The 22,799-nt window shown below is 41.9% G+C and overlaps 3 protein-coding genes across 4 annotated transcripts in view; all 3 read right to left on the bottom strand.

Annotated features, from left to right (window-relative positions):
• Window positions 1-1,129: 1,129 nt before the first annotated feature.
• On the bottom strand, window positions 1,130-10,727 carry LOC311105841 (TLC domain-containing protein 5-like). The gene is made up of 2 exons (XM_084148053.1): window positions 10,516-10,727; window positions 1,130-2,914 (listed from the first exon to the last, which is right to left on the bottom strand). Exons 1-2 carry the CDS (start codon window positions 10,709-10,711, stop codon window positions 2,382-2,384), a joined length of 729 nt encoding a protein of 242 aa, XP_084004179.1. The 5' UTR covers window positions 10,712-10,727; the 3' UTR covers window positions 1,130-2,381.
• A 4,070-nt stretch (window positions 10,728-14,797) lies between these two features.
• Window positions 14,798-16,387, bottom strand: LOC311105629 (TLC domain-containing protein 5-like). The gene is made up of 2 exons (XM_084147831.1): window positions 16,135-16,387; window positions 14,798-15,938 (listed from the first exon to the last, which is right to left on the bottom strand). The coding sequence occupies exons 1-2, from the start codon at window positions 16,328-16,330 to the stop codon at window positions 15,406-15,408; spliced, it is 729 nt and encodes a 242-aa protein (XP_084003957.1). The 5' UTR covers window positions 16,331-16,387; the 3' UTR covers window positions 14,798-15,405.
• A 3,857-nt stretch (window positions 16,388-20,244) lies between these two features.
• Window positions 20,245-22,799, bottom strand: part of LOC311106028 (out at first protein homolog) — a 37,517-nt gene continuing 34,962 nt past the window's right edge. For both annotated transcript variants that reach the window (XM_084148300.1, XM_084148299.1), the window contains exon 4: window positions 20,245-22,767. In XM_084148300.1, the coding sequence (XP_084004426.1) occupies window positions 22,490-22,767 (278 nt within the window). In that variant the 3' untranslated portion in view covers window positions 20,245-22,489. The remainder of the gene's footprint in view (window positions 22,768-22,799) is intronic.

Below are 22,799 nucleotides of genomic sequence, written 5' to 3'. Positions count from 1 at the left end.
CATTGTGGTGTCTGATTGGATGTCCTTGGCAGATGGGATTTTTTTTTAAAAGGTGCTACTTTCATAACTAATAATAACAATAATAATACATTCCTTTTTCATTATGGTGTCTGATTGGATGTCCTTGGCAGATGGGATTACAAATTTACATTTTACTGTAGGCAAAATGTATATTGAACTTAAAATGTAGCTACATTTTCTGTGAAACCTAACATTATCATTGTTATTATTGGCCTAATGATTATCACATTGGTATTCTACAACACCATCTTATATTCCCCTCATTGTTTCTACTTATTTATTTGTTCCTGTGTTATACCACTTCTAAAATTGGAAAACATCTGACACTCCAAAATCAAAGTTTGTCAGATGTTTTCAGGTCTCAGAAAGTGGTCTAATGTCAAGAGAAGTCCATGTTTCATGTTAACTGTTCTATGCCTCCAACCCAAATGAATGGAAACAAGGCACAGAATAAAATGAGATCCCTATACCGCTCCCATTCATTTGGGATTCAGGTATACTGTATTATTGGATCTACACAGCAGATGACTTAGGGCGTGGACTCATCAGGACTCACCTTTTGGGGTCTGACAACTTCTGACAAATGTTAATTTGTGGGTGAACTATCCCATTAAAATGACCAGTTAATAAAGTAGAATAATTTACTGCTGTGACAATCATAACTCATAAATCATAACACATTACAGGGTTAAATGGTTATGGCATTTAACAGCAAAACTGTTCAAACATAACATTTTTGGTTGAGCACTCTACTACAGTATTTTGGAGGATTGTTGATTTACAAATGCCACCATGTGGACAATTTGAATACTTCAAGCACAGAGCACTCTGTGATGGCTATAGCGCAATAAGCCTATCCTACAGTATGTGACACGGCTACACTACTTTTTTGAATGCAATATAGGCTAGTATCCCTTTAAAGTTGTTGTAATAACATACAAATAAATATTTTAAAGTTAAGTCTAACAAGTGGCAAAGTAGTATTTCCCTGAGTAAAAAAAACCTGTTCAAATAGTTCAAAAAAATATGTTATACTATATAGGCCTACTGGGACGCAATCATTGTGGAATATTTTACTTGATATTACAGCACATATTTCTATACCAGCTCCGTATTCAGGGTATTTATTGAACACACAACAAAAGTAAACATTACATTTGAACACGTATAATGTCCCAAAGGCACACTTGTATTATTCTCCCTTATCACAGACACACAGAATGTTGACATACAAATTGTATCTAACTATTTAGGCACCAGATTGAAATATTTCATTGAAAAGTAGTGAATTTCAAATATGAATGCATACAATATTGGGAAATGTGACCTAGCATCATACTGGAACATGTTAAGCAATACAGTGCACAAACATTTAGCACAAATTGTTGTTTACCAATTGGTATTTCAAACTAATTTACAATGACTAATATACACTCAATCAAGCAATAGAATGCCACTAAACATATTATTTCAGTTTGTTACACAAATACAAATAATTTGTTACTGATTGTTACGGATTTGTTGTTGCTGTGAGCTTTAATGAATAACTTTTGTGCAAAGCATTATTGTAGCTAAATGGAAAGACAGTTATCATAAGAAACATTTAGCTTTTTACTGAGTTTTATGTTATATAAAAGCCAGTGTCATGTAACACTGCAATCTCAGCGAGCGTTAATAAACATCTTCCTAAAAAATAAATGGAATGGAACTTGGGATATTCCATGGAATATTTTGAAATGGCTTATAAATTCTACCACAATTTGAATTAGACTGAAATTAGAAAAATTACACTCAACACATTGCAAAATATTTATAAAAGTAGAATTTCTGCAGGAAAACTACTGCATTCAACAACAAAATACTGCAAAAGGAATTAAACAGTCAGTTTCGGTTCAATTTCACTGCATCAAAAAAGGTGTGGCCTAACCTATGAGGATTAGAGAACGTTATTTGTCTGCTTCCCAATAGTCAATTTATTGCTGGATACAAGGTTAGAAGAACATACTATTAGGTTACAGTTCATTGCAATTAGGTTGTGAAATACATGTGTTCATCATACTGGCACTAGGGCCTTTGGTTTGAAAGACAAACTATGTCTCAATTGTTTTTGTTACAGTTGTACATTTTTGAAGATACTTTTGCAACATTCTCTTGCACTTGTTTTTAATTAAAATAAAATAAAAAAATATACAAGTGTTAGCTAAATACCAACAAATATTCCCCAATAACCATATAGGCCTAAAGAATGGCTTGACTTTGACCCCATGCTTACAGTATGCACAACCATTAAATGAATAAAGGTGGTCTATTAGTATAAACATTGGACATTTTTATTAATCTTCTAAAGATAAGGAAGTCTTTCAGTCCGTCTTTCTATCACGTCCGTTAACTGTTGCCAGTCTGTGTTGGTCTCTCCAGCGTCTGTATTTGGATTGACTCTTGCGGTAGGCGAAACGACCAATGTCCACCATGAACACCCAGGACAGCACATACATGGCAACTCCCCCACACTTTATAATGAACCTGGGCAGTGGGGAGATGAGCTCGCAGTACAACATCCTCCCGCCAACCACTATGCGCATGAACACAAATAGCACTACAAACAGAACATCGACCGCCTCCCCTGTCAGGCTCTCATAGCGACCCAACTGTCTCAGGAACCAGCGAGCTTGCAGCAGGGGGTTGGTGATCTCGCTAGCAAAGATTACGGCACAGGACTCGATGCCTGATTCCCCCAAGCTCAGGGTCAACAAGATACCCAGGATGCTCATGGTGTGGTGGACCAGCATCACCGGGCCCTCGGTGCGGAAGTACATACACCAGCCCATGTCGAAGATGAAGTAGCCCAGGCTAATGACCATAGCACTGATCTGAAGGGGGGTGTTCTTTGTGCCTGGAATCAAGATCACAACGTTATTGTAAACACTCTTCATGGTTAGTAACATTGTCATACACACATCAAATTACTGTATACTAGGCAAGAAAACTCTACATAAAGAACATTGGGTTATGGATGTAACCTTGGTTCTCTGAGTTGATTAAAGGGTCACCAAACGACCTATGGGAACTCCTTCCCCTTCTCACGCGATGAGATGCTTAATATCAAAGATGTTTACAGTTACGCCACTCCCTTACTGTATCCACGTGACTTGTCACTATAAAAGGTGATGTGACGTGACATACTGTCAATTACTTCACTTGAATTCCACGGAGGCGGAGGAACGACATGAAAGCTTGGTGATCTGTTACTCTACTCAGAGAACCAGGGCTAAATCTGTAACGTTCTCTTTCGCTTTCGTAAAGGGGTTGCTGTACCAAACAGGTGGTTCAGGCAACAGAGTGGGATACCTCACCATTAAACCTTAGTCCAGATGAGTCCCTGGGAAGTCCTTGTATCCACCACAGCAGGGTTTCCCAAACCTCTCCTCAGGCCCAGACATTTCACATTTTTGTTTTAACCCTAAACTGCCACACCTGATTCAATTAGTCAAAGGATTTAGGGTTCAAACAAAAATGTCAAACATCTGGGGGGGCCCGAGGACAGGGTTGTGAAATCCTGCACCACAGGATGCAACAGAATATGGATGGATTAAACAGGGTGGATTAAATGTCAACTGTAGTATACAACTGTAAACACACACAAGCTGAAACTTAAAACACGAGAGGCTTCAATTAGGTGTAACAAGCCCACTGTAAGAGCACCCATCTCACTGATGGTTGAAAAGTATGTACAAGGTTCACAGTACGCTCACTTATCTGGGTTGAGAGAGTGTGCCGTGTCCAGAACCACAGACCCCACTGCTGGTGTGGACATAACATTGAGTCTGTAGTACCTCATGAAAGTCATGGGTGTTGATTCCAGGGAGGCCCCTCTGAACAGGGCCCTTGAGGTGGCCAAACCCCTGGTGGAGTGTGATACCATGCCACCTGGAGTTGGTCTACCTGCTGCAACGTATGATTGACACTGCATTGGTAATCCAATATGCCAGTCTCTGCTTTTCGAGACAGCGCAACCTTTGGTGTTCTCCCCATAACACACAAAAAGCTGTTCTGTTTGATAAATAGTTATTGTTGCAGCAAGACAGGTACTCAATGCCCTAACCGTGCAAAGTGTATGCAACTCACGACTCTCCTGTGAGAAGTTGGGAGGCTGTCATACACACATTCAATGTAGATGGCGACTTCCCTGCAGAAATAAGCTTCTGGAGAAAAGTCAAAATGTCAGAAATTGGGCAGGAAGATGGCGATTCTGCATGGGCAATACAACACTTCCTGAACACGTTCCACTTGTAGGAATAGAGTCTTTGTGTAGAGGTTTCTGAGCAGAGTGTTGGCTTTTGAGCAGGATTATGAACTGTTGTTTTCAAGACACCCCTGAAGCGGGCCTAAGCGTAGCCTTATGTCACTGTGCGTAACACCCATTTGTTGGCCATTGACCTTTGTCAGCCTGGTGGTGATCAAGGAAACAGTGTTGCGCTAGAGAGTCGGTCCCATCAGGACCAAGGCTCTGTGTGCTGTGGTGCAGAGGGTAAGTGGCCTGCATGTGGTGCATCTCTGCCTCTTCCGAGGGCGATAAGGCACTCCACCTCTTCGGTAGGACAGAGTGTCTGTTCCTCTACTTATGAGCAGGTGCAGCCTATCTGAGCCTGGTTTTTGGCATCACAGTTGGGGGCCTGGGACAGGAGAAATGGTTTGCTGGCTGACACATTCTTGGCTTTGGAATGAGGCGCTGAAGGTCCGTCTGTGCTTCTCTGTCCTCCTTAGACACTTGGAGGTGGGCCGCTGCTGGGCCAAATGTCTGGCCAGGTGATATGGGTATACCTAAGAGTGGAACTTTCTCTTTGTCAGGGAGCTTGGAGTGTGCTAACCATAGATGGCGCTGTGCAACACACAGTGTGCCCAAAGTTCTGAGCATTGCAGCTACTTCTGATAGAAGCGGTGCTGTCATGTGTACTGCGTAGGAAGCGATCAGATGCCCTGCATCGTTTGTTAGGCAGCTCTTGGTCTGAACTGTGAGACCCTTTGCTATGAGACTCGAAATTGAGCTCAAGTGCATCCTGTTTCCATTGATCATCCTTGAGATGTTTCTACAACTTGATTGGACATGATTTGGAAAGGCACACACCTGTATATACAAGGTCCCACAGTTGACAGTGCATGTCAGAGCAAAAACCAAGCCATGAGGTCGAAGGAATTGTCCGTAGAGCTCCGAGACAGGATTGTGTTGAGGCACAGATCAGGCCTTTTTGTGGCCAGACGGTGACGGAAGCCACTCCTGAGTAAAATGGCAGTAGCAATGAGCGTTGCTAGTGCCAGGCCAACAGGCTGCGACTGGATGATGCTAGAGCCAGGGTGCATACCATCAGAGTGATCATAGTCTGTGGCATAAGAGTGGGAAGCTCTTGTGGACAGTACATCAGTGTCATCCGATTCAACAACCACACTCTGTTCAGAGGTAGGGGTTGAGTTTGGTACCGGCAAAGGAAATCTGGCCAGGATGTGCTCAAGGATGGACTCAATGGTTGCCATGCGACTGCCCAGTGACATAATCTCCTTGTGCACCTCAGTGCGGTGAAATTTGTGCCCAGGTGAGGATGAGCGATGTCGTTAATTGGGCGGTGGATCACGTGGGGAGTGAGAACTGTCATTTGACCTGGAGCGTTTGGAATGATCTGCAGAGGAAGGTCTATGATCAATGATCTGTGTGGCAGATTCATCTGATGACAGTCCGGAGGTTCCGTCCACAAAGCTCTAAAGTCGAGATTTCAATGCTCTCGGTTTGAATTTCTGACAGTGAGTACAACAGCTGCTACTCTGTGCAGCCGCTTGAGCATGTTCAGCTCCCAAGCAAAGAATGCAAAGAGTGTGCTCATCTGAGGCTGGTAGTTGTTTCTCACATTGTTGACAAGGGTGGAATGACATCCTGAGTACAGCACTGAATCTGTGTGCAAGGAACGGATTTTCACCCAATTGTATCCACAAGAGAAGTGTGTTCCAAGAAAAAGTTGCAATAATAAAAAATATGCTAAATAGCTTTGTGTCTTGGTGTGCCTCATTGTCTGCTTCGATGCTTCAAGCTGGTGCCTCGGTGTCGGCTTCAAGAGAATAGCTAACAACACTGAGCATCAGCTCTGATCCGTAGAGCTTCGGCGTCGAGACTCCTGCTTAAATATGTAGCAAAGTCTGGGCATGAGACTCGCGCCTATACAGAACTCAATACATTTTATGCACGCTTCGACAAAACAACACAGAGCTGTGCACGAGCGCCCTCACTGTCACAGAGGAATGGGTGATCTTGCTCTCCAAGGCCGACTTGAATAAGGTTTTTAATCTGGTCAACACTCGCAAGGCCGTTCTCAGAGCATGCGCAGACCAGCTCGCAGGCATCTTCACGGTGATTTTCAACCTCTCCTTGTCCCAGTCTGTAATCCCCACGTCTCAAGCTGACCACCATCATTCCCGTTCCCAATAACTCTAAGGCTACCTGCCACAATGAGTACTGACCTGTAGCACTAACATCTGTAATCATGAAGTGCTTTGAAAGGCTGGTCATGGTAAATATCACCTCCATCATCCAAGTCCCAATCCAATTTGCATACCACCCCAACAGATTTACAGACAACGCAATCTCAATTGCACTCCACACTGCCTTCTCCTACCTGGAAAAGAGGAATACCTATTTCAGAATGTTGTTCATTGACTACAGCTCAGCATTCAACACCATAGTGCCCTCCAAGCTCGTCACCAAGCTAGGGACCCTGGGACTGAACATCTCCCTCTGCAACTGGATCCTGGACTTCCTGACGGGCCAACCCCAGATGGTTAGAGTAGGCAACAACACCACCGCCAAGCTGACTATGAACACAGGGGCCCCCTAGGGGTATGTGCTTAGCCCCCTCCTGTATTCTATGTTTATCCACGAATGTGTGGCCACGCACATCATCAACTCCATCATCAAGTTTGCTGACGACACAACGGTTGTAGGCCTGATCACCAACGGAGATGAGAAAGCCTACAGGAAAAAGGTCAGAGAACTGCCAGTGTGTTGCCAGGACAACAAACCTCTCCCTCAATGTCAGTAAGACCAAGGAGCTGATCATGGACTACAGGAAACAGGGGTGAGGTCAAGAGCTTCAAGTTCCTCGGTGTCCACATCACTAAGGACTTAACATGGTCCTCTCACACCAGAACAGTCGTGAAGAAGGCACGGCAACGCCTCTTATCCCTTGGGAGGTTGAAATGATTTGGCATACCCCTCAGATCCTCAGGAACTTTAACAGCTGCACCATTGAGAGCATCCTGACTGGTTGTATCACTCTCTGGTATGGCAACTGCCCCACCCGCGACCGGAAGGCCCTACAGAGGTAGTTGTGGACGTTCCTGCCGGTGTCTGAGAAAGGGTCAAAATACTGCCAAAGACTTTAGCCGTCCGAGACATGGACTGTTCTCCATGCTCCCGTCCAGCAGGCTGTACCGGTGCGTCAAGGCTCAGAACAACAGACTCCTAAACAGCTTCTATCCCCTGGCCATAAGACTCTTAAATGGCTAACAACTACTGCTCTCCCTCTCCCACTGACTATCCACACTGACTCTATCTATGCCCATCCACAGGTCTCTAACAACTCAGACACAACCTACGCTGCTGCTAAAATTATTATTGATTCGATTTATTACTCCATTACGCAGCTGTCCATTGATTATTGATTGCCATTACTATTAGTATTTTTCCTGTTACTGGTCACTATTTCTCCCGTTTACATGTATACACTGTGTTCCATGAAAAAGACTGACCAGGTGAATCCAGGTAAAAACTATGATCCCTTATTGATGTCAATAAGCCTTGAACTAATTGAGACATGGAAAGAAAGGATTTAAGTGCCTTTGAACGGGGTATGGTAGTAGGTGCCTGGCGGTTTGAGTGTGTAAAGAACTGCAACGCTGCTGGGTTTTTCGCGTGGAACAGTTTCCTGTGTGCATCCAGGATTGTCCACCAGCCAAAGGACATCCAGCCAACTTGACACAACTGTGGGAAGCATTGGAGTCAACGTGGGCCAGCATCCCTGTGGAACGCTTTCGACACATTTTAGAGTCCATGCCCCAACGAATTGAGGCTGTTCTGAGGGCAAAAGGAGGTGCAACTCAATATTAGGAAGGTGTTCCTAATGTTTTGTACACTGAGTGTACATTACAATTAGTATATTACCATAAGTACAGTGGCTTGCGAAAGTATTCACCCCCCTTGGCATTTTCCTTATTTTGTTGCCTTACAACCTGCACTTAAAATTGATTTTTTGGGGGTTTGTATCATTTGATTTACACAACATGCCTACCACTTTGAAGATGCAAATTTTTTTCTATTGTGATTCAAACAAGAAATAAGACAAAAAAAACAGAACACTTGAGCGTGCATAACTATTCACCCCCCCAATGTCAATACTTTGTAGAGCCACCTTTTGCAGCAATTACAGCTGCAAGTCTCTTGGGGTATGTCTCTATAAGCTTGGCACATCTAGCCACTGGGAGCTTTTCCCATTCTTCAAGGCAAAACTGCTCCAGCTCCTTAAAGTTGGATGGGTTCCGCTGGTGTACAGCAATCTTTAAGTCATACCACAGATTCTCAATTATTGGATTGAGGTCTGGGCTTTGACTAGGCCATTCCAAGACATTTCAATGTTTCCCCTTAAACCACTTGAGTGTTGCTTTAGCAGTATGCTTAGGGTCATTGTCCTGCTGGAAGGTGAACCTCCGTCCCAGTCTCATATCTCTGGAAGACAAACAGGTTTCCTTCAAGAATTTCCCTGTATTTAGCGCCATCCATCATTCCTTCAATTCTGACCAGTTTACCAGTCCCTGCCGCAGGAAAAACATCCCCACAGCATGATGCTGCCACCACCATGCTTCACTGTGGGGATGGTGTTCTCAGGGTGATGAAAGGTGTTGGGTTTTGCGCCAGACATAGAGTTTTCCTTGATGGCCAAAAAGCTCAATTTTAGTCTCATCTGACCAGAGTACCTTCTTCCATATGTTTGGGGAGTCTCACACATGCCTTTTGGCAAACACTATTTTTTTCTTTAAGCAATGGCTTTTTTCTGACCACTCTTCCATAAAGCCCAGCTCTGTGGAGTGTACGGCTTAAAGTGGTCCTATGGACAGATACTTCAATCTCCGCTGTGGAGCTTTGCAGCTCCTTCAGGGTTATCTTTGGTCTCTTTGTTGCCTCTCTGATTAATGCCCTCCTTGCCTGGTCCATGAGTTTTGGTGGGCGGCCCTCTCTTGGCAGGTTTGTTGTGGTGCCATATTCTTTCCATTTTTGAATAATGGCTTTAATGGTGCTCCGTGGGATGTTCAAAGTTTCTGATATTTTTTTTATAACCCAACCCTGATCTGTACTTCTCCACAACTTTGTCCCTGACCTGTTTGGAGAGCTTCTTGGTCTTCATGGTGCCGCTTGCTTGGTGGTGCCCCTTGCTTAGTGGTGTTGCAGACTCTGGGGCCTTTCAGAACAGGTGTATATATACTGAGATCATGTGACACTTAGATTGCACACAGGTGGACTTTATTTAACTAATTTCTGAAGGTAATTGGTTGTTCCCAGATCTTATTTAGGAGCTTCATAGCAAAGGGGGTGAATAGATATGCACGCACCACTTTTCTGTTATTTATCTTTTGAATTTTTTGAAACAAGTACTTTTTTTTCATTTCACTTCACGAATTTGGACTAGTTTGTGATTGTCCAATGCATGAAATCCAAATAGATAAAACCATTGAAATTACAGGTCATAATGCAACAAAATAGGAAAAACGCCAAGGGGGATGAATACTTTTGCAAGGCACTGTATTTATATAGTCCTGGAACAGTACCATCTAGTGGTCAGAACCTGGTATCAGGATGTAGGATGGGACATAAACCAAGCAACTTAAAATGACCAATTTCTCTGAACAGAAAAAAATATTAACAAAAAAAAAAAATTCACTGAGATACATTACATTAGATGAAGAAACAATACTCTGAGCCGAAGCTCCATACTACTTGTCAGACATAGAGAACTGATACTCTATACTCGTTGTTGGGTTGGGATTGGTGTGGGGTGTGGGGGTCCGTGGGTGGCTTTTGACCATTTCTTGGATTCCTAATGTCTTACTCATTGTTAGAAAAAAACTTTGGTCCAAATCGGATGTAAGGTACTACATTTATTGAATATTATATGAAGCCTATACATTAAAATAGCCAATTTGGGTGCAATCAATTAGCTTAATTTCTCACAGATAAAATTATATGTAAACAATTTTTTTTGTGCCAAAATTTTAATCTTACCTGTGTCTAACTACAGAAACGATTTCAGAACAATATGAGATGATGATGTCATGGCTTGCTGAAATGACTTGGAATGACTATACCAACTTAACCACCTTTAGAGAAAGGTTGTATAGAAGCAGCACTCTACATGGAAACGATTACACTGTTTCAGTGCAATTAGATAGTGAGCATCTTACCTGGATGTGTGAAGGGCCAAGGTCCATCCACATAGCCTATGTATGCTGTTATGCAGACCGCCAGGATGCCATGGAGCAGTGTGACCAGCCTACAGTTCCACTCAGAGCCACGGCTTCCATTGGTGTTACACAGTAGGGTGTAGAGAGTGATCCAGCCTGTTAGGCAGAGGACCACGCCAACAGGCAGCGATGTCATCCCTCAGCTAAGTACACAAAAACAAAACAAAAACCACTTAATGACCAACACACACACATAAATACATATACAGTGAGGGAAAAAAGTATTTGATCCCGTGCTGATTTTGTATGTTTGCCCACTGACAAAGAAATGATCCATCTATAATTTTTATGGTAGGTTTATTTGAACAGTGAGAGACAGAATAACAACAACAAAATCTAGAAAAACGCATTTCAACGATGTTTATAAATTGATTTGCATTTTAATGAGGGAAATAAGTATTTGACCCCCTCTCAATCAGAAAGATTTCTGTCTCTCAGGTGTCTTTTATACAGGTAACGAGCTGAGATTAGGAGCACACTCTTAAAGGGAGTGCTCCTAATCTCAGTTTGTTACCTGTATAAAAGACACCTGTCCACAGAAGCAATCAATCAATCCGATTCCAAACTCTCCACCATGGCCAAGACCAAAGAGCTCTCCAAGGATGTCAGGGACAAGATTGTAGACCTACACAAGGCTGGAATGGGCTACAAGACCATCGCCAAGCAGCTTGGTGAGAAGGTGACAACAGTTGGTGCGATTATTCGCAAATGGAAGAAAATAACTACACGGGAGGATCTTGTCAATGATCTCAAGGCAGCTGGGACAATAGTCACCAAGAAAACAATTGGTAATACACTACACCGTGAAGGACTGAAATCCTGCAGCGCCCACAAGGTCCCCATGCTCAAGAAAGCACATATACATGCCCGTCTGAAGTTTGCCAATGAACATCTGAATGATTCAGAGGAGAACTGGGTGAAAGTGTTGTGGTCAGATGAGACCAAAATCGAGCTCTTTGGCATCAACTCAACTCGCCGTGTTTGGAGGAGGAGGAAGGCTGCCTATGACCCCAAGAACACCATCCCCACCGTCAAACATGGAGGTGGAAACATTATGCTTTGGGGTTGTTTTTCTGCTAAGGGGACAGGACAACTTCACCGCATCAAATGGACGATGGACGGGGCCATGTACCGTCAAATCTTGGGTGAGAACCTCCTTCCCTCAGCCAGGGCATTGAAAATGGGTCGTGGATGGGTATTCCAGCATGACAATGACCAAAAACACACAGCCAAGGCAACAAAGGAGTGGCTCAAGAAGAAGCACATTAAGGTCCTGGAGTGGCCTAGCCACTGAACGTTCGAGATGAACGTTCGAGTTGCCAAACGTCAGCCTCGAAACCTTAATGACTTGGAGAAAATCTGCAAAGAGGAGTGGGACAAAATCCCTCCTGAGATGTGTGCAAACCTGGTGGCCAACTACAACAAACGTCTGACCTCTGTGATTGCCAACAAGGGTTTTGCCACCAAGTACTAAGTCATGTTTTGCAGAGGGGTCAAATACTTATTTCCCTCATTAAAATGCAAATCAATTTATAACATTGCGTTTTTCTGGATTTTTTTGTTGTTATTCTGTCTCTCACTGTTCAAATAAACCTACCATTAAAATTATAGACTGATCATGTCTTTGTTAGTGGGCAAACGTACAAAATTAGCAGGGGATCAAATACCTTTTTCCCTCACTGTAGAAGTTTCATAAGATTGCATGAGCACTTCATTTTCTACCATCACCAACAATATCAGTTATGCTCAAGATTTGTGCAAGCAAGTCCGATTAGCCTGCATTTTATGTTCAGTAAATGTTCTGTAAAATGCAGACTAATTGCAATATTGAAATACAGTGCCTTCAAAAGGTATTCACACCCCTCGACTTTTCTACATTTTGTTGTGTTACAAAGTGGGATTAAAATGGATTTCAGTGTAATCTTTTGGTCAAAGATCTACACAAAATACTCTGTAATGTCAAAGTGGAAGATAAATTCTAACATTTGTAAAACATTTATGAAAAATAAAACACAAATATATCTTGATTAGATAAGTATTCATCCCCCCGAGGTAATACATGTTAGAATCACCTTTGGCAGCGATTACAGCTCAGTCTTTCTGGGTAAGTCGCTAAGAGCTTTCCACACAAGCTCTGTTGGTCATTGCTAGACAACCATTTTCAGGTCTTACCATAGATTTTCAAGCAGATTTAAGTCAAAACTGTAACTTGGCCACTCAGGAACATTCACTGCCTTCTTGGTAAGCAACTTCAGTGTAGATCTAGCCTTCTGTTTAAGGTTATTGTGCTGCTGAAAGGTGAATTCATCTCCCAGTGTCTGGTGGAAAGCAGACAGAACCAGGTTTTCCTCTAGGATTTTGCCTGTGCTTAGCTCCATTCCGTTTATTTTTTATACTGAAAAACTCCCCAGTCCTTAGCGGTTACAAGCATACACATAACATGAAGCAGCCACCACTATGCTTTAAAATATGGAGAGTGGTACTCAGTAATGTGTTGCATTGGATTTGCCCAAACATAACACTTTGTATTCAGGACAAAAAGTTAATTGCTTTGCCACATTTTTTGCAGTATTACTTTAGTGCCTTGTTGCAAACAGGATGCATGTTTTGGAATATTTGTATTCTGTACAGGCTTCCTCCTTTTCACTCTGTCAATTAGGTTAGTATTGCGGAGTAACTACAATGTTTCTCCTATTTACATTAAACTCTGTAACTATTTTAAAGTCACTATTGGCCCCATGGTGAAATCCCTGAGCAGTTTCCTTCCTCTCCGGCATCTGAGTTAGGAAGGACGTCTGTTTCTTTGTAGTGATGGGGTGTATTGATACAACATCGAAAGTGTAATGATTAACTTCACCATGCTCAAAGGGATATTCAATGTCTGCTCTTTTTATTTTTACACATCTACAAATCGGTGCCCTTCTTTGCGAGGCATTGGAAAACCTCCCTGGTCTTTGTGGTTGAATCTGTGTTTGAAATTCACTGCTCGACTGTCGAACCTTACAAATAATTTTATGTGTGGGGTACAGAGATGAGGTAGTCATAAAAAAATCATGTTAAAAACTATTATTGCACACAGAGTGAGTCCATGCAACTTATTATGTGACTTGCTAAGCACATTTTTACTCCTGAACTTATTCCGGCTTGCCATAACAAAGGGGTTGAATACTTATCGACTCAAGACCAGCGGTGTAAAGAACTTAAGTAAAAAAACATAAAAGTACTACTTAAGTCGTTTTTTGGGGTATCTGTACTACTATATATATATATATATATATATATATATATATATATATATATATATATATATATATATATATATATATATATATATACTTCACTACATTCCTAAAGACAATAATGTACTTTTTACTCCATACATTTTCCCTGACACCCAAAAGTACTCGTTACATTTTGAAAGCTTAGCAGGACAGGAAAACGGTCCAATTCACGCACTTTTCAAGAGAACATCCCTGGTCATCCCTACTGCCTCTGATCTGGCGGACACACCAAACACAAATGCTTCGTTTGTAAATTATGTCTGAGTGTTGGAGTGTGCCCCTGGCTATCCGTAAATAAATACAAATTGTGCCGTCTGGTTTGCTTAATATAATCAATTTGAAATGATTTATACTTTTCTTTTCTTTTGATACTTACCTATATTTAAAACCAAATGCTTTTAGACTTTTACTTTAGTAGTATTTTACTGGGTGACTTTCACTTTTACTTTTACTTGAGTCATTTTCTATTAAGGTATCTTTACTTTTACTCAAGTATGACAATTGGGTACTTTTTCCACCACTGCTCAAGACATTTCAGCTTTTCATTTATAAATAATTTGTAAAAATTAACTCACCAAAAATCTAAATTGAATCAATTTTAAATGAATGCTGTAAGACAACACACTCACCACATACGCTGCTGCTACTGTCTATTGTATATCTTGTTGCGTAGTCACTTTACCCCTACCTATATGTACAGTACATAGCAGCTCAATTACCTTGTATCCCTGCACATCGACTTGGTACTGGTACTGTATATAGTCATGTTATTTTCTGCTCGCTATATATCCATGTTATTTTTACTTGTTATTTTTATTCGTTATTCACTGTGTATTTATTCCTTGTGTTAATATTTCAATTTTTTATTACATTTTGTATTTTATCTTTAACTCTGCATTGTTGGAACGGACCCGTAAAAATGGACCCGTAAGTAAGCATTTCACTGTTAGTCTACACCTGTTGATTTTTATTTGAACAAAATGTGGGAAAAGGATGTGAATACTTTCTGAAGGCACTGTACATTACCTTCCAATGAACCTGTGTTATAATTAAGCAATAAGGCCTGAGGAGGTGTGGTATATGGCCAATATACCACGGCTAAGGGCTGTTCTTACACCCTTAGCCGTGGTATATTGGCCATAAATCACAAACCCCCGAGGTGCCTTATTGCTATTATAAACTGGTTACCAACGTAATTAGAGCAGTGAAAATAAATGTTTTGTCATACCCGTGGTATACGGTCTGAGATACCACAGCTGTCAGCCAATCAGCAGTCAGGGCTAAAACCACCCAGTTTATAATCCAAAGTGACTGATGAACAGTGTACGTCTAAACTGAGCATCTTGTTTTTCTGAACTGAGCACAAAAATGTACAAGTGTAAGCTGAATACTAAAGACTATTCCCTAATAATCATATAGGCCTAAAGAATGGCTTGACTTTGACCCCTTGCTTACACACAACCATTTGTTAGTTAATCATTTGTTAAAGAAGGTCTATTAGTATAAACATTGGATGTTTTTATTAATCTTCTGAAGATAAGCAAGTCTTTCAGTCTGTCTTTCCGTTATGTCCGTTAACTGTTGCCAGTCTGTGTTGGTCTCTCCAGCGTCTGTATTTGGATTGACTCTTGCGGTAGGCGAAACGACCAATGTCCACCATGAACACCCAGGACAGCACATACATGGCAACTCCCCCACACTTTATAATGAACCTGGGCCGTGGGGAGATGAGCTCGCAGTACAACATCCTCCCGCCAACCACTATGCGCATGAACACAAATAGCACTACAAACAGAATATCGACCGCCTCCCCTGTCAGGCTCTCATAGCGACCCAACTGTCTCAGGAACCAGCGAGCTTGCAGCAGGGGGTTGGTGATCTCGCTAGCAAAGATTACGGCACAGGACTCGATGCCTGATTCCCCCAAGCTCAGGGTCAACAAGATACCCAGGATGCTCATGGTGTGGTGGGCCAGCATCACCGGGCCCTCGGTGCAGAAGTACATACACCAGCCCATGTCGAAGATGAAGTAGCCCAGGCTAATGACCATAGCACTGATCTGAAGGGGGGTGTTCTTTGTGCCTGGAATCAAGATCACAACGTTATTGTAAACAGTATTCATGGTTAGTAACATACATACACATATCAAAGTATACTGATGAAGAAACTAGATTTAAAAAATAAAAAATAAACATGATGCTCTATACTAACTTTACCACCTTTACAGAAAGGTGGTACAGGAGCAGCACTACATGGGATTAGATAGTGAGCATCTTACCTGGATGTGTGAAGGGCCAAGGTCCATCCACATAGCCTATGTATGCTGTTATACAGACTGCCAGGATTCCATGGAGCAGTGTGACCAGCCTACAGTTCCACTCAGAGCCACGGCTGCCATTGGTGTTACACAGTAGGGTGTAGAGAGTAATCCAGCCTGTTAGGCATAGGACCAAGCCGACAGCCAGCGATGTCATCCCTCAGCTAAATACACAAAAACATAATTGCAATACGGAAATACATTACCTTTCAATGAACCCTTGTTATAATCCAAAGTGACTGATAAACAGTGTTTATCTGAACTGAGCAGCTGTAGTGCTCTGGCCAGTCTGAGTAGTGAGGATCTGGTGAGGGGGACATCTCATGTCGTTGTATTGGGAAATGAGACCATGATACACCCTCGTTGGTAAGGAGAAATGTCATGCTTCAGGGAGTTTCAAAACTAGTCCAAAAGTAATTGTGTCTGGGGCAGTGGGGCTGCACATCCTTGTCTTATAGACAAGAGGTGACATAGTAAATGTTAATCCGGGACACTCAAATTAGTATGATACACTACATGACCAAAAGTATGTGGACACCTGCACATCCCAAAATCTCATTCCAAAATCATGAGAATTAATATGGAGTTGGTCACCCTTTGCTGCTATAACAGACTCCACTCTTCTGGGAAGGCTTTCCACTAAATTTCAGAACATAGCTGTGGGGACTTGCTTCCATTCAGGCACAAGAGCATTAGTGAGGTCAGATACGGATGTTGGGCAATTAGGCCTGGCTCGCAGTTGGTGTTCCCTTTCATCCCACCAAAGGTGTTCGATGGGGTTGAGGTCAGGGCTCTGTGCAGGCCAGTCAAGTTCTTCCACACTGATCTCGACAAACCATTTCTGTATGGACCTTGCTATGTGCACGGGGGCATTGTCATGCTGAAACAGGAAAGGTCCTTCCCCAAACTGTTGCCACAAAGTTGGAAGAACAGAATCGTCTAGAATGTCATTGTATGCTGCAGCGTTAAGATTTACCTTCACTGAAACTAAAGGGCCTAGCCCGAACCATGAAAAACAACCCCAGACCAGTATTACTCCTCCACCAAACTTTACAGTTGGCACTATGCATTCGGGCAGGTAGCATTCTACTGGCATCCGCCAAACCCAGATTAGTACATCGGACTGCAAGATGGTGAAGCATGATGCATCATTCCAGAGAAGGTGTTTCCACTGCTCCAGAGTCCAATGGCATTGCGCATGGTGATCTTATGCTTGTGTGTGGCTGCTCGGCCATGGAAACCCATTTCATAAAGCTCCCGATGAACAGTTCTTGTGCTGATGTTTCTTCCAGAGGCAGTTTGGAACTCGGTAGTGAGTGTTGCAACCGAGGACAGACTATTTCTACGCACTACGCGTTTCAGCACTCGGCGGTCCTGTTCTGTGAGCTTGTGTGGCCTACCACTTCGCGGCTGAGCCGTAGTTGCTCCTAGACGTTTCCATTTCACAATAACAGCACTTACAGTTGACCATGGCAGCTCTAGCAGGGCAGAAATTTGACTTGTTGGAAAGGTGGCATCCTATGACGGTGCCATGTTGAAAGTCACTGAGCTCTTCAGTAAGGCCATTCTACTGTCAATGTTTGTCTATGGAGATTGCGAAGGAGGGTGGTTGGTAGGGAAGGCGTATAACGCACACATCTTGCAACCAAAAGGTTGCATGTTCGAATCTCATCATGGACAAGTTTAGCATTTTAGTAACTTTTCAACTACTTAGCATGTTAGCTAACCCTTCCCTTAACCCTTTTAGCTGACCCTTCCCCTAACCTTAACCCTAACTTCTAGCCTAGCTAACGTTAGCGACCTAGCTAACGTTAGCCACAACAAATTGGAATTCGTAACATATCATATGTTTGGCAAATTCGTAACATTGTACATTTAGCTAATTCGTAACATATTGTACGTTTAGCTAATTCGGAACATATCATACGAAATGGATGATGGACATTCACAAATTAATACATACCATACGAAACATATCATACTAAATGGTGTTTCGCGGATTTACGTACAAAATAATATGAAATGCTATGAGACCAGGTTGCACTGCAGTGCAGACAGTCGCCATTTCTGCCAGTAAACAGTAAACTGTTGTGTGTAAAGCAAGCTAGAGTATTTATGTATTATTTATTAATTCACCTTTATTATGTACATTATGTAATTTAAAAAAAAGCAATATCCAAATGTAAATGTTTATTATTAATATCATGAATTTGGCATATTATTTATAGAGCTAGCTATGTTTTCCCCTGTTCAGCTGTTTTGACATCAGTGCAGAAGGGGAGAGAGCAGCTAGCATAGAGCACCACTATGAGTCATAATACCCATAAAACCTAGTGGTCAAACAGGGAAATGGTTCAAATCATGTTCCACCATACATTTTTCCAATAGGGGATTTTAGAAACACTTAAAATAAGGGCTGTGTTTCATGTAGGCTTACCCTGGCGTGACATTTTGATAAAAAATAAGGGCTGTGTTTCATATAGGCTTACCCTCGCGTGACATTTTGATAACCGTGTAAATCTCTTTAGGACAAGGTGATTTTATCAATATATTTGCCTGTATTCATCCCCCAAAAATGAAATGCTAATTAGCTGCTAATGTGGCTATCATAAAGAACTACAAATGCCATGATGATCTGGACAAGACTGCCAAATCGAGGCAAATGTAAGACTCTCTGGAATAACTATCTGTTAGTTAAGTGTAGTAATGAATAAATTGCCAACATTTCTTTAAAAATTGACAATTCTGTGAACTGTCTTGTGCAAGTTTTAAATTGACACAATACCTGTTCGCAAAGGTGTCAGCTAGAGATGACGTGCAGGAGCTTGCAGGGACTTGTAGATTTGCACAATGTCTACTTTGATGCTAATTAGCTATTTTGAATCAGAGTAAATAGAACCGAATATATCGATAAAAGTCACCTTGTCCAAGAGAGACTTACATGGTTATCAAAGCGTCATGCCAGGGTAAGCCTACACAAAACACTGCCCTTATTTTAAGTGATTCTAAAATCCCCTATGGGAAAAATGAATGGTGGAAAAACAATTGGAACCATTTCCCTGTTTGGCCGCTAGGCTTTATGGGTACTATGACACCTCCACTGTGGGGCTCTATAACAAATAGAGAAAATAACACTGGCATGATGGCTTCAGACCGAGCCATTTATAAAGATGAGAATATTTGAGCTAAAAACACATTAAAGTGAATACATTTGAATCCAGATGAGCTGTCTAAACTATTCAAGATCAGTTTGCTAAGGCAGGCTTAGAGGACAGCGAGCGAGATAGACACACAAGGAGAGCTTGGCTCCTCAAGCTATCACATTTTTGGAAACAGAACAATGCAAAATAACTACTTTGTAACATCACCTTATTTCTGCGCCGCGTGCACGTTCATGTCGGTGACATCTCATCTTCTGTCCCTTTGTGACCAGCATGGTCCCTCGGATGACAATCACTTCATCTTTGGTTCTTTGTGTCCATGTTACTCGGCTCAACAGAAAAATGAGCGTCTAATCTCAATTGCCAACTCCCCCACCTTGTAGTGTCAGCAACTGGTGCTGTAGATTGCTGCCCAACCCAAAACGAAATTAGTGAGTTAGTTTTCAACACTCAATAAGTAAACAAAATATAATTACTGCTAGCCTTGTTCCGAATGTAACTGTACCGTCGTCGGGTGGTGTCTAGTTGTCAACTTGTCATCTATAATGGGGTTGTGGCGCCATCCGCTGGTAATATTTACGTATTTTTCAATCAGTGCATGGCGGTGAAAAGGGGAGATGCAGGCATACGCCTTTTGTATAAATGTTTTCTCTGGTACCAGTGAGAAATATGAAAGCTACATGAAAATGTATACTGTACTTGGAGCATGATAGGTTTTAGTGAATTTTCCCATCTCGTTCTGAGGTCTTAGAATCTGCTCAGATTTTTGCTGAATTTACCCCCCCACAAAAGTGCAGTGCAAAAGAGGTGCCTTTATTGAAGGCAAAATATACTTTTGAATTGTAAATTATTCCATCATTTTTCTGTGGTATTGCTCTTCGCAAACATACACAACTCTTTCATAGAAAAATATGTTTGAGACTTTATTATAGTTTCACATAGCAAAAATCAGTTGAAGCGTTAAGGCACATAGGTAGGTTACCATAGAATGGGCTTTTTTTTTTTTTTTTTAAAGGACATTTGGTTTGTCAGTTGGGAAGATGTCATACACAAACAAAATGAACAAAGACATGGAATTAGCATAATTTGACTTGATTATTTTAGTCTTACTTGAACAAAGTGTTCCGTGTGGAATGGGATCACATATCGAAGTGATAATCAAGAAGGCCTACATTTATAATAAATTGTGATGTTAATTAAATGAACTGACATGAGAAATATAATAAATGGTGGTAAAGGGGTTCAACTGACTATGGTTAGACGTTTTTTCAATAACCCATGTGTCGGAGTTTGAAAGGAATGCATTAGCTACGCATTGCATTAACAGGAGGTGGAAGTATTGCTTTGAAAGTTGTTAATCAGATCCATTGCATGATAAATGAAAGTGGCCAGGCAGTTGAGTAAGCACTAGATCCAACACAGCCTGGCCCTAGACAGAAATCAAATCTGATAGGTTGCAACTTTAGCCTTTCCTTGGAGAATATTTCATTTGTGAATCTTTACTTTGGTTTAGCTTCAAACTTGGAAAGAATAATGAAATATAAGCAAATCAACTTGGAAACCTGTCAAAATGAAACATATGTCAAAGAAAAATCATGACCATCAGTGATTGAGCTGTGAATGATCTTCAAGTGAGTGGCATTCTCTTTCAAACCCAGACTGTTCACAAATACTCAGGTGATAGCGGTGATCTTCCATTGTGAATTGGGATTCATGAAATTTGGTCCCAGGAAAATCACATTGACAGAAGAAAAACAACAACATTGAGGCTACTGTAATATAATAGATATAAGTAACTTGCTTTCAAGAATATAGGTTAAATTAGCATCAATATCTACACTGTTATCTAAATACAATGCCCACACATTTTCACAATATACACTGAGGGTACAAAACATTTGGAACACCTGCTCTTTCCATTACATTGACCAGGTGAAAGCTATGATCCCTTATTGATGTCACCTGTTAAATCCACTTCAATCAATCAGTGTAGATGAAGGGGAGAAGACAGGTTAAGATGATTTTTAAGCCTAGAGACAATTGAGACATGGATTGTGTATGTGCCATTCAGAGGATGAATGGGCAAGACAAAATATTTAAGTGCCTTTAAACGGGGGATGGTAGTAGGTGCCAGGCACACCGATTTGAGTGTGTCAAGAACTGCAACTCTGCTGGGTTGTTCACGCTCATCAGTTTCCCTGTGTGTATCAAGAATGGTCCACCACCCAAAGGACATCCAGCCAACTTGACACAACTGTGTCCAGGTACCATTGGTCAACGTGGGCCAGCATCCCTGAGGAACGCTTTCGACACATTGTAGAGTCCATGCCCCGATGAAATGAGGCTGTTCTGAGGGCAAAAGGGGGTGCAACTCAATATTAGAAAGGTGTTCCTACTGTTTTGTACACTATGTATATCATCTGTCTGTCTTGCTAAAATTCTACTGTCTAATTGCTAACATATGCAGAATTAGAGGAAATTAGGCTTGTAATTGACACAAATCAAAGAAAATGTGATGAAGATAAGAAAACTTTAAAGATTAGTCATTTTATACATAAGAATCTTTAATAATTTCACCTTGCAACCAAATAAATAATGCCAGCATCAGAGAAACATTGTCGAGTGCAACCCAAGTTGCCATCGACCAGGAAGAGAGCTGGCTAAAGCTGTGTTGTTATTGATGTCATAAGTCATTGTCTAACTGACCGTTCCGATCCCGCATCCCACGGTTTCCTGTGACAACATAATGGGAACGTTGTTCCTTCACCAGTCATCCCACGGGGCAAGAAATGTAGAAAAGTAGCTGAACTGTCCAGCCGTATGCATAAACGTGTCCTTATGAGAGCAGGTTCTTGAAGTCATTTTCTATTAGCTGGGCCATATTGAGACGTTTTCCAAACATTGGCACAAATGTGCGAGAGTAATTTAATGTCACACAGCAGGTACCTGGACACGTCGGAGGCATCATATCCCAACTATAGGAAATGTCCCCTATGGACATGTCAAAGGAGTCATTGAGAGGGTATAGCTCCTGTTGCAAAAAAAGGTTTTGGTCTCAATTTCAACCTAAACTGTCCCAAGTAAGGCATCAAACTACTATCATCTCACTACAGGATGCAGCCCAATGGCTTTGGGATGAACTGGGTGGTGTACTGCTAAGTCTCCTCATCCCAGAGACAGAGCTGTTTGTGGGGGACATAGTAGGTGAAGTGGTAGCCTTTGCTGCAGCTTTTGATGCCACACTTGTAGGGGCTGCCTTTGCCCGTGGTGTCGCGGTTGCGGCAGTACTTGAGCAGGCAGGGGTACCACTCCAGACGCAGGCTGTAGCTGCAGGAGCAGGCCTGCCACAGGTCTCTCGTAGAGCGGCACGACAGCAGGACCGGGACCACGTCCACCGACTGGGGCAGGATCTCAAACATGGAGCCCTCCACTCCTACAGGTACAGCAAGCAACATATTTGTGAGT

The sequence above is a fragment of the Coregonus lavaretus genome, assembly GCF_964263955.1.
Source record: "Coregonus lavaretus genome assembly, chromosome: 30".
NCBI classification, from domain to species: Eukaryota; Metazoa; Chordata; class Actinopteri; order Salmoniformes; family Salmonidae; genus Coregonus; species Coregonus lavaretus.
This window is presented reverse-complemented; position numbering and strand designations above follow the sequence as displayed.